Source organism: Hemiscyllium ocellatum, chromosome 14, assembly GCF_020745735.1.
Source record: "Hemiscyllium ocellatum isolate sHemOce1 chromosome 14, sHemOce1.pat.X.cur, whole genome shotgun sequence".
NCBI lineage: Eukaryota > Metazoa > Chordata > Chondrichthyes > Orectolobiformes > Hemiscylliidae > Hemiscyllium > Hemiscyllium ocellatum.
Window position 1 is genome coordinate 884,504 of NC_083414.1, and position 17,558 is coordinate 902,061.

General features: G+C 45.9%; 1 protein-coding gene across 3 annotated transcripts in view; it reads left to right on the top strand.

Annotated features, from left to right (window-relative positions):
- The window catches only part of LOC132822043 (hyaluronidase-2-like), a 30,816-nt gene extending 17,869 nt beyond the window's left edge, over nt 1–12,947 (top strand). For all 3 annotated transcript variants that reach the window (XM_060835051.1, XM_060835049.1, XM_060835050.1), the window contains exons 2-4: nt 4,146–5,143; nt 11,766–11,855; nt 12,337–12,947. In XM_060835051.1, the coding sequence (XP_060691034.1) occupies nt 4,223–5,143; nt 11,766–11,855; nt 12,337–12,723 (1,398 nt within the window). In that variant the 5' untranslated portion in view covers nt 4,146–4,222 and the 3' untranslated portion in view covers nt 12,724–12,947. The remainder of the gene's footprint in view (nt 1–4,145; nt 5,144–11,765; nt 11,856–12,336) is intronic.
- The last annotated feature ends 4,611 nt before the right edge of the window (nt 12,948–17,558 follow it).

Here is a 17,558-nt window from a genome sequence, read left to right on the forward strand (position 1 = left end):
ACTTTTCAGAATGGAAGGTTATGACTCGTGGTGTTCCACAGGGATCAGTGCTGGGACCTCTGCTGTTTGTGATCTACATAAATAATTTGGAGGAAAACATAATTAGTAACTTGTGGATGATACAAAGATTGTTGGAGTTGCAGATAGTGAGGAGGATTGTCAGAGAATATACCAAAGTATTGATCAGTCAGAGGCATGAGCAAATAAATGGCATATGGAGTGTAATCTGGACAAATGTGAGGTGACGCACTTTGGAAGAACCTTTCCTGAAGAAGGGCTTATGCCCGAAACGTCGAATCTCCTGCTCCTTGGATGCTGCCTGACCTGCTGCGCTTTTCCAGCAGCACATTTTCAGCGACACACTTTGGAAGGTCAAGTATAGGTCAAAACTTTTAAAGGGAATGGTAGAGCTCTTGGAGTATTTATGTGCAGGCCCACAGATCACTGAAGGTAGATATGGTAATAAAAGGCCAATGGTATGTTTGCCTTCATTGGAAGGGTCATGGAGTATAAGGATAGACAAGTTATACTGCAGCTTTATAGAACTTTAGTTAGGCCACAGTTGGAATATTGTGTACAGTTCTGGTCACCACACTACTAGGAGGATGTGAATGCTTTGGAGAGGATGCAGAAAAGGTTTATCAGAATGTTGCCTTGAATGGCGGATTTTAGCTAAGAAGAAACGGAATGCAGAAGTTTGAGGAAAGACCTGATAGAAGTTTATGAGATTGTGAATGGCATGGATATAGTGGAAAGTATGAAGCCTTTTCCATGGTGGAAGGGCCAATTACTAGGGCCACGGGTTCAAGGTGCAGGGGTGGGGGGTAAATTTAACTGCGATGTGCGAGCCACATTTTTCACACAAAGGGTGGTGAGTGGCTGGAAGGTACTACCAGAGGAGGTGGTGGAAGTAGACACAATAGCAGCATTGAAGAAACGTTTAGATGAATATATGACTAGGCAGGAATAGAGGGATACGGATCCTGTCAGTGAAGACAGTTTTAATGTGGAAGGACAAAATGTGTAGGTGCATTCTTGGAGGGCAGAAGGGCCTGCTCCTGTGTTGTATTGTTCTTTGTTCTTCTCAGTTTTTCTATTTTGTTGAATTCCTTCATTTTAGTACTACCTGAGTCAATCATTTTTCTGAGGCATTAACATCCTTCTTAAAATGTAGTGCCGATAATACAATATACCAGCTGGAGTTTAACTGATGTTTAATAACGGGTTTGACATATTGATTAAGATGCCAGTCACCGATAAGATCTTACATTTGAGCAAGATCATTCAGTCATGTGACCCCAAGCTTTGTCAAAGGAGACTTTTCCAAATGTCCTGGAGCCAGAGAGAAGTTTCTTTATTCATTTATTCACAGGATGAAGGCATTGCTGGCCAGGCTGTTGAGGGATTTAAGGAGGGAATTGCTGATCTTAGGATCCAGACAGTTGGAGGCAGGGTAACAAGGGAAGTGCATTAAAACCAGGGATGCTCAAGAGACCAGAATTGGAGAATCCAGATGGTTTTGAGTGTGGAGACGGTATTGGGTAAGAGGAGTTGGGATGGAGTGTGTGGTTCTAATTAGTACTTCCCCAATCTCCATAAACCAAGCAGGTGGCATCAGTGTTCCCTTTGAGCGGATTAATGGAATCATTGCATGTCCCGACCTCCCACCAACATGGTTTCCATCTTTTCAAATGATTTGCACGTGGACTACGCACTTCAAGAAGGCAGCACCTTCTCGAAAGTAACCAGGAATGGGCAATAAATGCTGGCCCAGCCAGTGATGCCCATGTCCAATGAAGTATCAGGAATGAATTAAACTCTGTCCTCCATCAGCCCCCACACTGAGGTCAGCTCCCACAGTACAAACTGCTGACGCAACACTGAGTTCTGCTGCTCCTGGCCTTGAGTGTACAATAACTTTAACATTTAGAAACTGCATCAAATAACTTCAGGCTCTTTTCATGGCCACATCGTTTGTATAAAATGTCCCTCACTCTGAACAAACTCTTACACTACCTCTGAACAAAGAGCGATTGAGATCTTCCAAATGACTTGATTGTAATAACTGGTGTTCAGGAAGGGTAGGGGGTCTCTGGGACGGTTGTGTAGGGTGTGGGCAGAGGGATACAGGGCCAGGCTGAATTCCTTTTCTTCCTCAGTCAGTTCCCAGATTTGAGAAGTGACCTTGATGATAGTTTGTTGTTTGAAATGAAACAGTTTTTCCTTTTAGTATCAAACTGGGCTATTGTGTCAAGGATCAGTGAATCAGACCCAGTGCAGGATCACAAACCTCATGTGTGTAAGTGTGCAGCAGTCAGTAACACTTACTGATTTATTTCCAGGACTTGACAAGACAGGTAGGTGTTTGATCTTCTGTCAGCTCAGAACAAGAACTGGGAGAATTCTTCCACCGTCGTGTCTGAGTCTGCCCTGTTGCTTTGTTTATCTCATGGGGTTTGCGCTTTGTTTCGGGTAGATGGGGTGGGGTGGGTGAGGTGTGGCATTCAGAGTGGAACTGTCTGGGGAGATTACATCAGTCTTGGAGTTCTGCTGGTATGTAGAGCAAGCTTGTCTGTAATTAGTATGTAATTTAAGACCGTGTTAGGCTGAGTGAGCTAAAATCTCACACCAGAAATTCCATTGTTTTGCACCGTGGCCCCATTTTCTGAATAGCTGAAGGTTGCTGGTAGATTTTCAAATCTGGGGAAAGGGGCTGGGAATTGGGATTAAGCAGATTTCAGGATGAACAGAGCAAAATTGGGATTAGGTGAAGTATGTTGGGAATGACTTGAGAGATTTCATTGAATCGCTACGTTGTGGAAATGGGCCCTTTGGCCCAACAAGTTCATACTGACTCTGCAAGGAGCATCCCACACACCCAGACTTATCCCTGTACCCTATCCTTGTAACCCTGCATTTCCCATGGCCAATCCACCCGAACTTTGAACTGTGGGAGGAAACCGGAGCACCTGAAAGAAATCCACTTAGACACGGGGAGAACATGCAGAGTCCCCACAGACAGTTCCCTGAAGCTGGAATTGAACCCATGTCCCTTGCACGGTGAGGCAGCAATGTTCACCACTGAGCCACTGTGCCACCCTGTCGAGCCAGTGGGGTCTATGTCCAACTTCCCCTTTGCGAGGATAGAAGAGACTTTCACTAACATTAGTTCACTTTCCCAATATTTTCTGGTGCTATCTCTTCATAATCATTACGTTCAATTGTAATTCAATTGTTGACTGAGGAACTGAAGGGAAAGGTGCAGCAGGCGGTGAAGAAGGCAAATGGTATGTTGGCCTTCATTGCGAGGTTTCGAGTCCAGGAGCTGGGATGTGTTCTTACAGTTATACAGGGCCTTGGTGAGGCCACAACTAGAATACGGTGTGCAGTTTTATTCTCCTTTTCTGAGGAAGGATGCCCTTGCTCTCGAGGGAGTGTCCCAGGCTGATTCCAGGGATGGTGGGACTGGCATGTGAGAGATTGACTAGATTAGGATTGTTTTCACTGGAGTTCAGATGAATGAGGGGGAATCTCATAAAGACTTACAAAGGTCTAACAGAACAAGATAGGGTAGACGCAGTGAGGATGTTCCCAATGATAGGTGTGTCCAATAACCAGGGGTCACAGTCTGAACGTTCACGGTAGACCATTAAGGGTGGAAATGAGGAGACATTTCTTCACCCAAAGATTGGTGAGCCTGTGGAACTCATTAGTACAGGAAGTGGTTGATGATAAAACATTTGAGTGTATTCCAGAGGTGGCTAGATATAGCTCTTGGGGCAATTAGGATCAAAGGTTCTGGGGAGAAAGCAGGTTTAGTCTACTGAGTTAGATGATCAGTCATGATCGTGATGAATGGTGGAACAGGTTCAAAGGGCCAAATGGCCTCCTCCTGCTCCTATAATTTATGTTTCTGTTGCCTCAATGAGAGTCTGTGTGTGTGTTGGAGGGTGGGGGGGACCTGTACCCACTGAGAGTCTGTTTGTGTGGATAAGCTGTGGGTAAAGGGGAGGCTGTGGCAAGGAGGTAGAAGGCTGGTATGGGCATTGGAAACCTGCCAGAGAATGGAGGGTAAATGGAAGTAAGACAGTGTGTGGGTATGATGTGACTGTACTCTGTACTCTCAATGGTATTCTCTGTTTCAGGGTCTGGAGTCGAGGATAAACTGGAACCAGAGCTTCTCCAGAAACAGGAGGGTGACTGACTGAAAGGCAAAGGAGTTATGGCCCAAAGAGCCGCTTCTGTTGCTAAGGCTCTGGCCTGTGTGGTGACCCTCCTGGTGTCAAAGAGCAGAGGTCAGCTGAAACAAAGCTCCCGATTTGGGAATAAACCCTTTGTGACTGTTTGGAATGCACCAACACAAGATTGTGTCCGTCACTCAGTCAATCTGGACCTCAGCATGTTTGACATAACATCATCTCCAAATGAAGCCTTTTATAACCAGAATTTAACCATCTTCTACAAAGAAAGGCTGGGTAAATACCCTTATTACCAGGGTCAGCAAGCAGTGAATGGTGGTGTCCCACAGAACAGTAGCCTCCTGGAACACCTGACTGCAATGGAGAGAGACATTGAGCGTTATATGAAATCACAGACCACCAAGGGTCTAGCAGTGATCGACTGGGAGGAGTGGAGGCCTCTCTGGATTCGGAATTGGAAGGACAAGGAGATTTACCGAAATAATTCCCGGCGTCTGGTGTCTGAGAAACACCCGGATTGGCCTGAGATTCAAGTCAACAGAGAGGCTCAGTTTGAGTTTGAACAATCAGCGCAGAGGTTCATGATCGAGACTCTGCGGAAGGCGAGAAACTTCCGGCCACACAGTTTGTGGGGCTTCTATCTGTTCCCCGACTGCTACAATCACGACTATAAGAATAACATGGTCAATTACACGGGCCGCTGTCCAGACGTGGAGATATCCCGGAACGAGCTGCTGAGCTGGCTGTGGACCAACAGCACAGCAATCTTCCCCTCCATCTACCTGGACGTAAAGCTACAGTCCAGCAGCAGTGCCATCAGGTTTGTCCGCTCCAGGATCAAGGAGGCTCTGCGAGTGTCTGAGCTGCACAGTGCCAACTTCTCACTACCCGTGTTTGTGTACTCACAGCCAACCTATAGTTACACCTTCAACCTGCTAACCCAGGTGAGAGCCACTTCCTATTCACCCTAATAATCACCTTCACAATTCCTTTTCTAAACACACAGTAAAGCTCCCTCAACACACTGCCCCATCAAACACTCCCAGGGCAGCAATCGCTTAGGGGTAGATACAAAGTAAAGCTCCTTTCACTCAATCCCCATTAACATTCCCAGGATAGGGAAGCACAGGGTTAGACTATAGTGTAAATGTACCTCCATCTGGGCCTTGCTGGAGTGCTCACTACTGCTGGACGGTGGTATTGTCCATTTCCCTCTACAGTTTTCAGCATCTCATGTGGTTACAGAAATGACCACTTATGTAGAAATGCTTCCTGCCTGGCTCAAACTTTAACATTCTACTCCTGGTTCAGATCTACCCCCTTCCCTCCCACCAACCCAGCTGAAGAACTAATTTGTCTGCATCTATCAAATCCTTTTATCATTTAAAATATTACAATCTGCCAAATGGGAGGTGGTGATGTCATAGTTACATTGCTGGCCTATCTGTTCAGCTGTCAAGGATAATGGTGTTGTGTTAGAGGAAGGTCTGGCCTAATGAATTTGATTGAATATTTCGAGGAGGTGATCAGGTGTATTGATGAATTGAGGGCAGTTGATATAGTTTATCTGGATTTCAGCAAAGCCTTTGACAAGTTCTCACATAAACTGTGAAAGAAGGTGTGGAGAACAATACAGCACAGGAACAGACCCTGTTATCGTCTAGACCTGTGCCAACACATTTTGCCCTTCCATATTAAAACTGTCTTCACTTACAGGATCTGTATCCCTCCATTCCCCTCTTATTCATTTATTCATCCAGGTGCTTCTTGAATGCTGCTGTTGTGTCAGCTCCCACTACCTCCTTATGGCAGTGTGTTCCAGACACTGGAAGCTTGCTGCGAAACTTTCAGCCTTATCTTTTGCACTAATGTGCTGGACTCTTCCGTCATTGATATGGATATTTATGGAGCCTCCTCCTTCTCCAGTAGATTGTTTAATTGCCCACCACCATACATGACGATGTGACAGGACTGAAGAGCTTAAATCTGATCCATTAGTTGTGGTATTACTTAGTTTCATCACTTGCTGCTTATGCTGTTTGCCATGCAAATAATCCTGTTTGGTGGCTTCACCAGGTTGACACCTCATCTTCAGTTACGCCTGGTGCTGCTCCTGTCATCCCCTCCTGCACTCTCCATTGAACCGAACCAGGGTCGATCCTAGGCTTGGTGGTAATGGTTGAGTGGGGCATATGCCAGTCCATGAGGTGACAGATTGTGCTGGAGTACAGTTCTGCTGTTGATGGCCCACAGTGCCTCATGGATGCCCAGTCTGGAGTTGCTTGATGTGTTTGAAATCTGTCCCATTGAGCACAGTGATACTGCCACACAACACGATGGAGGGTATTCTCAATGTGAAGCTGGGACTTTGTCTTCAAAAGAACCTTGCGGTGATCTCTCTCACTGTCACGGACAGATACATCTGCAGTCGGCAGATTGTTATGGATGAGGTCAGGCATGTTTTTCCCTCTTGTTGGTTCCCTCACCACCTGCCACAGACTCAGTCCAACAGCTATGTCCTTTAGGACCCGACCAGCTTGATCTGGTCAGTACTGCTGCCAAGCAACTCTTGATGGTGGATATTGAAATCCTCCCAGAATACATTTTGTGCCCTTTGCATCCTCAGTGTTTCCCCCAATTGTTGTTCAACGAGGAGGATACTGATTCATCAGCCCAGAGAGGACGGTACGCGGTAATCAGCAGCAGGTTTCCTTGCCTGTGTTTAACCTGAAACCAGGAGACTTCATGGGGTCCAGAGTCAACGCTGAGGACTCCTGGAGCAAATCCCTGCTGACTGTATTCCACTGTGCTGCTCCCTCTGCTGGGTCTGTCTTGCCATTGGGACAGGACTATCCAGGGATAGTGATGGTGATGGTGATGGTGATGGTGATGGTGGTGTCTGGGACTTTGTCTGTAAGGTATGATTCTGTGAGTATGACTGTGTCAGGCTGTTGTTTGACTAGTCTGTGAGTCAGCTCTCCCAGATTTGGTGCTAGCCCCCAGATGTTCGTGAGGAGGACTATGCAGGGTTGACATGGCTGTATGTGCCGGTGCCTAGGCCAATGTCTGGTCATTCGCAAGGTTTCATTTCTTTGAAACTTTGTATCAGTTGGTACAACTGAATGGCTTGCTAGGCTGTTTCAGAGGGCAGCCGTGAGGACTGCAGATGCTGGAGATCAGAGTCAAAATTAGAGTGATGCTGGAAAAGCACAGCAGGTCAGGCAGCATCCAAGGAACAGGAAAATTGACATTTCAGGCAGGATTCCTGATGAAGGGCTCCTGTCCGAAACATCGATTTTCCTGTTCCTTGGATGCTGCCTGACCTGCTGAGCTTTTCCAGCATCACTCTAATCTTGACTCTGTTTCAGAGGGCAACAGAGAGTCAACCAATTTGCTGTGGGTCTGGAATCACATGTCGACCAAACCAGGTAAGGATGGCAGTTTCCTTCCCTAAAGGACATTCGTGAATCAGTTGGGTTTTTCCAACAATTGACAATGACTTCCTGATTCTTAATTCCAGAGTTTTCTTTTGTTGAATTCAAATTCCACTACCTTCCATAGTGGGATTAAGGAACTCACCAAAACTGGATGAAAACATGAAAAGGAAGAGACCACGGGGATACAGATCCTGTGAGGATCATCACAATAAGAAACGATCTAACCACCACCCCTCAACATTCAACAGTGTTACTATCATTGAATCCCCCACAACAACATCTTGGGGAGTTATCATTGACCAGAAACTAAACTGGACTCCTCTCATAAACACAGTGGCTACAAGAGGAGGCCAGAGGCTAGGAATACTGTGGCGATTAAATCGCTGCCTGACTCCTGATGTTCACCATCAAAACGCACAAGTCTGGAATACTCCTCACTTGCCTGGGTGGGTACAGCTCCAACAATTCTCCAGAAGCTTGACATCATCCAGGACAAAGCAGCCACTTGATTGGCACCGCATCCACATACATCCCCTCCCTCCCCCACCGACGCTTAGTAGCAGCAGTGTGTACTATCTACAAGATGCACTGCAGAAACTCACCAAGAATTCTCAGGCAGTACCTTCCAAACCCACCACCACTTTCATCTAGAAGGGCAAGGGGCAGCAGATAAATGTGAACATCATTACCTTCAAGTTCCCCTCCGAGCCACTCAGCATCCTGAATTAGAAATCTATTGTCTTTCTTTCACTGTCGCTGGGTCAAGATCCTGGAATTCCCTCCTAATAGCATCATGGGTCAACCCACATCACACGGACTGCAGCAGTTAAAAAATCAGCTCATCACCATCTTCTCAAGGGCAGATAGGGACAGGCAATAAATACTGGGCCCAGCCAGCGATGCTCATATCCCACAAATTATTTAAAAATAAAAAAAACTTTTCTGTACCCTCTCTAAAGCATCCACATCCTTCTGGTAGTGTGGTGACCAGAACTGTACACAATATTCCAAGTGTGGCCGAATTAAAGTTCTATAAACCTGCAGTTTAACTTGCTTATCCTTATACTCAAGCCCCATCCAATGACTGTCCAATTGTCCCACCTATCCATTCCACCCTCTGATCCGACCTATCACCTTCCCAACAACCTGCCCCCCCCCCCCCCCACCCCCAGCACCACCCCACAACCCCTCCTATTTATCTCTCAGCAAACGCCCACCATCCAAAATTCTTTAGGAAGGACATATACCTGAAACGTCGATTTTCCTGCTCCTCGGATGCTGCCTAACCTGCTGTGCTTTTCCAGCACCATACTTTTCGACCCTTCCAATGAAGACAAGCAAGCCATAGACATTTATTACCATAACTACCTGCACTGTCACCTTCGGAGGACCTGCACACCCAGATCCCTCTGCATATCAATATTCCTCAGGGTTTTGCCATTCACTGTATAATTTCCACCTGTACTTGATCTTCCAAAATGCATCACCTTACATTTATCTGAATTAAATTCCATCTGCCATTATTCTGCCCATGCCTCCAATTGATCTATATCCTGCTGTATCCTCTGACAATCCTCCCCATTATCTGCCAAGCCTCCAAACTCTGCCGATCTTTGTATTGTCCACAAACTAACTAATTAGACAAGCCACGCTTTCTTCAAAATCATTTATGTAGATCATGAACAGCAGAGTTCTCAACACTGGTCCCTGTGTAACACCAATTGTCACAAACCTCCATTTCAAAAAGTATCCTTCTACCACTTCTCTTGGTCTCCTATGACTAAGCCAGTTCTGTATCCACCTTACCAACGAAACTCCATTCTATATGAGATAAGTGAGCACATGGAATCCAGGATAACGTGACAAGGTGGATCTAAAATTGGCTTCATAGCAGGAGACAGAGGGTGGTGTGTGGAACCTGGTGTGCATGGTGTACCACAGGGATCAGTGATGGGTCCCTCATTGTTTGTAATATTCATAAAGAATATCAATGAGAATTGGTGGAGGAAGATAAATAACTTTGGATGACACAAAAATTGGCCAGGCAGTGGATAGTGAGTAGGAAGCTGTTAGGTTACAGGAGAATATAAATGGATTGGTCAGGCCAGTGACAAGTGGAATTTCACTTGTTTTCTTTGGAACAGGTGAGGCGAAGGGAAGATAGAGATGGATAGGAATCTGAGGGGCAAGAATAGGATGAATAGAAAGTAACTGTTTGACTTAGTTAAAGGGCATAATTTAAAGTGAAAGGAGGAGGTTTAAAGGGGATTTGAGGAAATGATTTTCCACCCAGAAGGTCGGGGTGTGGAGTGCACTGCCTGGGAGGATAGTTAAAGGGGGAAACCTCACAACCTGTAAGAAATATTTAGATGAGCACTTGAAGTGTCATAACATTCGAGGCTATGGACCAAGTGCAGGAAAATGGGATTATTGTAGAATTAGTTTAGCCAGAGCATTCCGCAAAGACCGTTCCCTCCGTGACTACCTGGTCAGGTCCACGCCCCCCTACAACCCACCCTCCCATCCTGGCACCTTCTCCTGCCACCGCAGGAATTGCAAAACTTGCACCCACACCTCCTCCCTCACCTCCATCAAAGGCCCCAAAGAAGCCTTCCACGTCCATAAAAATTTGGAGATGCTGGTGTTGGGGTGTACAAAGTTAAAAATCACACAACACCAGGTTATAGTCCAACAGGTTTAATTGGAAGCACACTAGCTTTCGGAGCGACGCTCCTTCATCAGGTGATAGTGGAGGGCTCGATCGTAACACAGAATTTATAGCAAAAATTTACAGTGTGATGTAACTGAAATTATACATTGAAAAACTGATTGTTAAGCCTTTCATCTGTTAGAATACAGTGATAGTTTCACTTCTTTCATGTGTAAATCATAAAACTTTTTTTTATGATTTGGAGATGCTGGTATTGGACTGGGGTGTACAAAGTTAAAAATCACACAACACCAGGTTATCGTCCTGCCTCTTCTTCTGAATGATCACCCATTCCCCTTTCTGACTGCCCTTCTTTAAAGGCAGGGTGACCACGTTTAAAAACGTGCTGTCCACATAACACCCAGCCTCAAGGATGCATTGCTCTTCATCCAACTGACATTGAAGCTGTGAAAACCCTCTCTCAGGCTGATCAGATTGAGGACACCTCCTACAGATGTGGCCAGTCAAAGTGTCTGGAGCAATGAAGATTTCCCACATGTTAGTCGTGCACCACATGAGACTGAGCTCCCTGTCTCGCCATCACTTAGTCTTAAACTTAGTACTCTAACATTGACTTTACTCTCCCTCTCTCTGCCTACTTATGGTATTTCATTGTAATGTTTTGACTTTTACTTGTCTCTAGTGCATTACAATAGAGTTTTTTAATTTATGGAAATTTACAGATAGTCTCTAACAGCTGTTTCTTACCAGCCAATGAAATTATAGATTTTGTGTGATGTCACACTTTTTAAACATGAACCGACCTCTCACCCCACCCCATCTCACTCACTGATTAGATTAGATTCCCTACAGTGTGGAAACAGGCCCTTTGGCCCAACAAGTCCACACTGACCCTTCGAAGAGTAACCCACCCAGACCCATTTCCCTCTGACTAATGCACCTAACACTATGGGCAATTTAGCATGGCCAATTCACCTGGCCTGCAAATCTTTGGACTGTGGGAGGAAACCGGAGCACCCGGAGGAAACCCACGCAGACGCGGGGAGAGTGTGCAAACTCCACACAGACAGTCGCCTGAGGCTGGAATCGAACCCAGGTCCCTGGTGCTGTGAGGCAGCAGTGCTAACCACTGGTCGACCGTGCCACCTCAACTGCGCTCACTGCGACGCTAACTGTGGGACACTCTTCTCTGTCTGCGTCAGGTATTTGTCTTTTGGCACAGTCTGGGTCTGAGCCAGTTCCTGAATAAGTCACTGGTGAAAAGGGTTTCAGGTGATTCTTGGGAACTGATAGTGAGTGCTCAGGCTGATGCCTACACAGTCCAATAGTTTGCCAACATTTTTTAGGTTTGAACATAAAAATGGTTGGCTGGGGAACAGTCAGTGTGTGAGGAGACAATTTCCAAATTGGATCTGTGCTAGTTTGGTAATTTCAGTTCTGTTGTTCTCTTTTACACAGCGGGATTTGCTGACGACCATTGGAGAGACAGCAGCCCTGGGAGCAGCTGGAATCATTTTTTGGGGTGATGCAGATTACAGTAACAGTGAGGTGAGGATTAACCCTTTGTCATCCCTGCTAAGCTACTTTATAATTTTTGCTTCATGACCATCTTCCCCTTGAATGCACTGAGTGACTCCTCTGTTCTGCCTCCCTGGGTTACTGGACCCTTCCAGGTCCAACCAGGACAGAGCTGCTGAATGATCTCGGTCAAGGGGAGGTTGTCACTGGACTAATGGTTTCAGCCAGGATCCCACCTGGTGTTCATTGTCCCTGGGGCAGTCATTGTACAGAGACCTGCAGGACATGGCACTGGCTCCATTGAATCTGATTATGTTTGCTGTGGGAGAAGAGGTGGGTTTCCAGGGGGAGTAGAGACTCACTCCATTGCCCTCTCCTCCTCCTCCTCCTCCCATTCCCTCTGTTTTCTATTTCAAATTTTCTGAGTTGCCTCAAAGCAGGATATATCTTTGGTTTGATGATGGTCAGGTTCTGGAGGAGGTTTGACTCTTGTTCCCCTTTTGTTCTCTAGAGGCACTGTAAGGTGTTAAGGAGGTACCTGGAAGGGCATTTTGGTCGATACATCCTGAACGTGACAATGGCTGCACAGTACTGCAGCCAGACGTTATGCCATGGCCAGGGTCGGTGTGAGCGCAGGGACAGTCAACCTGATGCTTACCTTCACCTCAATGCAAACAGCTTCCAGATCCTGGAGCAGAATGTGACTGAAGGGCCCAAGCTGCTGCTCACTGGATCCTTGCGACCTGATGACATCAGGCAGTTCCGGGAGAATTTCCAGTGCCGCTGTTATCGGGGTTGGACAGGTCAAAGCTGCAGCACTGAGACCAGCGACTGCCAGCTCCCTCTGTCTTCTGCTCTGAATCTCATCATAACTGTGCTGCTCTCTTTGACCATCTAACAGTTCCTCTTTTCAAGCCAGGATTGATGTTTCTGAGAAGGGAATTTGTTACAGTCAAAAGTTTTTCTGCCAATCATACGATCCAAAGCTCCTGAACCTTTCTAGATGGGAACATTATTTTTTAAGATATTGAACTTTATAAAAAGACATTGTTTGTTTGCTGGTGAACAATTTCTGAGATTTCTCCTGATATTTATTGGAAAAGCAGCTGTGGTAGGTGTCGGGGGAGGGGGCAATGTCCAGGGTGGGGGCAGTGTGGGACTATCGAGGGGGCAGCTTGGGGGGAGTGAGGGAAGTGATGTGGGGGATCGAGGGGGCAGTGTGGGTGGAGCGAGGGAGTGGTGATATTTTTGGCTTGGGGTGAGCTGTATTCTGTAAAAGTTCTTGTTACTGAATGTGTCAGATTCATTGCTGCTTCTCACTGAGGGTAAAATACAAAACCAAAGACCAGTTTTCTTTCAGTTAATTGGGACACAATCTTCCAGAAACCATGCGTGTCAGTGTTAATAATAGTTATGTTGTTGTCAGTAAAACACTGTGGATCAGGATCAAAGTTTGTACAGGTGTATTTTTTTTAGAAGGACCAGTTTCTGTTCGGTGACTTTAAAGAGATGCAGCAGATCCCATGTGAATATCTTCCCATCAGCCCAGGTTCCAGGTAGAGCTCAGGCTCTGAGTCAGGAGGGTATGATTAGGCTGAGGGGAGGGGCTGGTGGAGGCAGGAGGGGATGAGGGAGCATGAGGAGCAAGTGAAGGAGGAGCTAGGTCAGGGATGTGGAGGGAGGATTGAAGGGCTGAGGAAGAAGTGAGGGGTGAGCACTGAGGGAGGAAGTGAGGGACCGACTAATTTGATGGAATTTCATCACATGACTGCATAATGTTGTTTCTTCGGTGGTCATAGATCCTTTCCTTTCAACAAATAAGTGGTATTGGATGTGGGGTAATTTTTATTTCCATGGAAGAACTGAGAGGGTGGGAGACAGTGGAAAAAATGATAGGAGTACAGAACATGACAGAGGGGGAGAGAGTGAGTGGTGGAGGGTGGGAGAGAGAGAATGATGGAGAGTGCGGGCGGGGGGAGAGTAAGAGGTAAGAGAGAGTGTGTGACAGAGAGGGAAAGAGTTGTGTTTATAAAATGATCCCAGGAATGAAAGGGTTTGTTATAAGAGGAGCAGTTGAGGACTCTGCATTTGTACTCCGAGTTTAGAAGCATGAGGGGTCTGATTGAGACTTGCAGAATATAGAGAGATCCTGATACAGTGAAGGTGAAGAAGATGGTTCCACTAGTAGGAGAGATCAGGACCTGAGGGCACAGCCTTAGAGCAAGGAGATAACCCTTTAGAACTGAGATGGGGAGGAATTTCTTCAGCCAGAGGGTAGTGACTCTGTGGAACTCATTGTTGCAGGGGTTGTGGAGGCCAAGTCATTGAATGCATTTAAGACAGAGATGGACAGGTTCTTGATTAGTAAAGGGATCAAGGATCATGGGGAGAAGGGCAGAAGAATGGAGTTGAGAAACACATTAACCGTGATCGAATGATGGACCAAACTCCATGGGTTGAATAGCCTAATTCTGCTCTTATGAAACAGTGATGGAGGTAGGGTAGAGAGAATAGAATAGAATAAGTTTTATTGTCACAAATACTCAATGAGTACATGTACAGTGAAAACATTATACATCGCCAATTACAAAGATGCCCAGTCACACCTTTTAGTTGCAAGATTATAGACAACAGAGAAATAAAATCTCCAGCGTTGCAGAAATAAAAGTTCAGTACAACAGACCACGCTGGACCCTGGTTCCAGTCCACGTCGGTCAAATGCCATTTCCAGGAGGATGCTGCTGGAGGTCGGGAGTCACAGGCCTGAGAGAAGAGAAAGAAAACAAAAGAGGAAGGAAAAGAGAAGACAAGAAGAACAAGCAGAGTCAACGAGCTCTGGCTGGTGTGACCTACTCCGCTGTTATCCTGCATGGGCAGGAGCAGGGGGAGGGAAACATTGGGGTGACAAGGGTAAGGGGGAGGGAGAGAGGGCTGACAAGGGGAGGTGGTGCGGGGGGAAGAGAAGGGGGGTATGACAGAAGGAGTGGGGAGAGAGGGGTGCTGAAGTGAGAGAGAAAGGGAGTGATGGAATGGGGGGGGGGCGAGAGGGAGAAGGGGTGATGGAGGAGGCAGTGTGAAGGGGCGGGAAGAGAGTGATGGAGGTGGGGGGAGAGTGTGACGGGGAAGCGGGGAGAGAGACAGTGACGTGGGGAGGGGGGAGGTGTGTGATAGAGGAGGCAGTGTGTAGAGTGGACTGGAGACCCTGCTGAATTGGATGAGCACTAGCCAGGCTGAGAGATTCCAGATGCAATATCTTGGCATCGGACTGGGCAGGGATCAGCAAGCAGAGGTAATGAGGCCTAGATGTGGGGTAAGGGAGGTCAGGGCGATTTACCAGAATGGTTCAGGGATAAGGAGGTTTGGTTACAAGGTTAGTTAACTAACCAGGAGTAACAACCCTGTGAGCAAAGGAGGTTGAGGGGAGCTTTTTCACAGCAAGATGTAAAGACCAGGAACATCCTGATCCAGGAGGTGGAGGAAATTAAGATGGTAAAAGGTCTCAAAAGGAAATTGGACACTTGAGGGGCAGACAGCTGTGAGGGGTAAGCGAGGAGTGAGTAGAGTTCTCTCTCCAAGTGTCATAGACTCATTGGGAGGAATGGCATCCTGTACCATAAATGGCTATTTTTTTCATTTATGGACCAGCGTTTTTTGCCTATTACTAACTGTCCACAGAGCAGTGAAGAGTCAATCACGTTGTGGTTATGGGTCTGGAGTTACATGTAGGCTGGGCTGGGTTACACTCTCTGTAAAGGCATTTATGAAGTAAATGGGTTTTTACAACAATCGACATTGGTCTGGTGGTCATAATCGCTGTGAGTAGCAAAATTTTATTAATTGAATGTAAATTCAGACAGTGACAGTAATGAGCTGTGTCCCCAGAACTTTAGTCTGCTGCCTTGTGTTAGAAAGTGAAGGTTAACCACCACTGCTCCCCCCCCCCGCGCTGATAACTAAAACCAAAACACCCAGAGAGGCACGCTTCACCTCAGTGTGTGTTAAAAAAAGTGTGAACAATGGTATAACCAACTTCACACTCCCCAGTCTGTTATAAAGGAGAGTTTAAATGAAATGAAATTCTTTCACTCACTCTATAATCAACAAGTAACAATTTATTTATCTAACTCCTACAGTGACCAACCTATAGAACCATTAACACACTGAACAATTCCCCTCTAACTACTAACTATTCTCAAATTAAACAAAATCCTAATGGTTTGTTGTTTCAATAAATACAATTCCCAGTTATATAAACAAAACAGTAGAACTTAATTTCTCAAAATTACAGCCAGGATATGTCTCCCAGATTGCTCCCTGCCCTCTCTGCTGATCTTCTTTTAGGGACATCTTTCTCCTTCGAATTCTTGAGTCAGGAACACCTCTCTGCAACAATGATTTGGAGAAGGAGCAGTGCTCCAAAAGCTAGTGGTTCCAATTAAACCTGTTGGACTATAACCTGGTGTTGTGTGATTTTTAACTCTCTTCTTGTGTCAGTGCTTCTGTGAGAGGTATTCTCTCTGTGAATTCTGCTGTCTGGAATATTAGCTAAGAATGCAGTGGTACCTTTATTAATGAGATGGTACTTTCTCTCAGAGCTGCAAGTTGTTATCTCTTCAGACAGCAGTTGGCTCTCTGATTTTCCAACTGCCCTCAACTTTTATATCCTTAATAACCTATTAATTTCTAAACAATTGGATTGGTTCTAGATAGTCAAAACCATCAGATTTAAACTTAATTGGCTTTTAATATCTAAGGGCTTGATTTAAATTGATTGGCTAAATTTAAAAGACTTGCTATCTTGGTGAAAGTGCTGCTTGGCTGTTCAATACAAAATGTTTTAATTTGGGTGCTCTCTGTGTATGTTAAACTGCTACTCAGACAATTTTACACACACCAAGTTCGCAACACTAGGTTACTAGTTCAGTGACATCACGAGTACGCCAACACCTTCCTGACGTTGAAACTTTACAATCTCTCTGCTCTGTGAATGCTTTTCCACCAGGCGCCCGTTCCCTGAGGAGATTCAAGGATGCAATGGGATATTTGGAATGATGGGATCTGGAGACTGACCACAAAGTGGAGCTGATGTTGAATTTTGAGCACATTCTTACTAAGGCACAATCCCACTTCTGTTCCTGACCCCTCTATCATTCATTGGAAGGTCCCGTTAGAAGAATCTTTGTGCAAATACTTTACACTCATCATTTTTTTGAACTTCAGAAATGGTCTCCATAAACTTCTAATCCGGTTAGATTCCAGTGAGAAATGTGGTAGTCCTTGTTTGGGAATAATCTATAATTCAATTAGATTCCAGCTCCCAGATGTGAAAGTCCTATCCCTTAAGGGAATGTTCTAGAATATCCAATTAGACTATGGGGTGAAGACTGCAGCAAAATACAACTGGGAGTGGGATCCAGTGTTAATTGTTGGGGTGAGGTGGAGTGGGGGGTGCCACTTGAAGCACAGAAGAAAAACAAAGTCCAAGAGATGGGGTCGAGACAAATGGCAACAGAATTGAGAAATAAGAGAGTTGTCTGAGGGTGATGTCCACTATCTATCACAAGATTCAACAGCATGTACGTAAATGTGGGCGGCACGGTGGCACAGTGGTTAGCACTGCTGCCTCACAGCGCCTGAGACCCGGGTTCAATTCCCGCCTCAGGCGACTGACTGTGTGGAGTTTGCACGTTCTCCCCGTGTCTGCGTGGGTTTCCTCCGGGTGCTCCGGTTTCC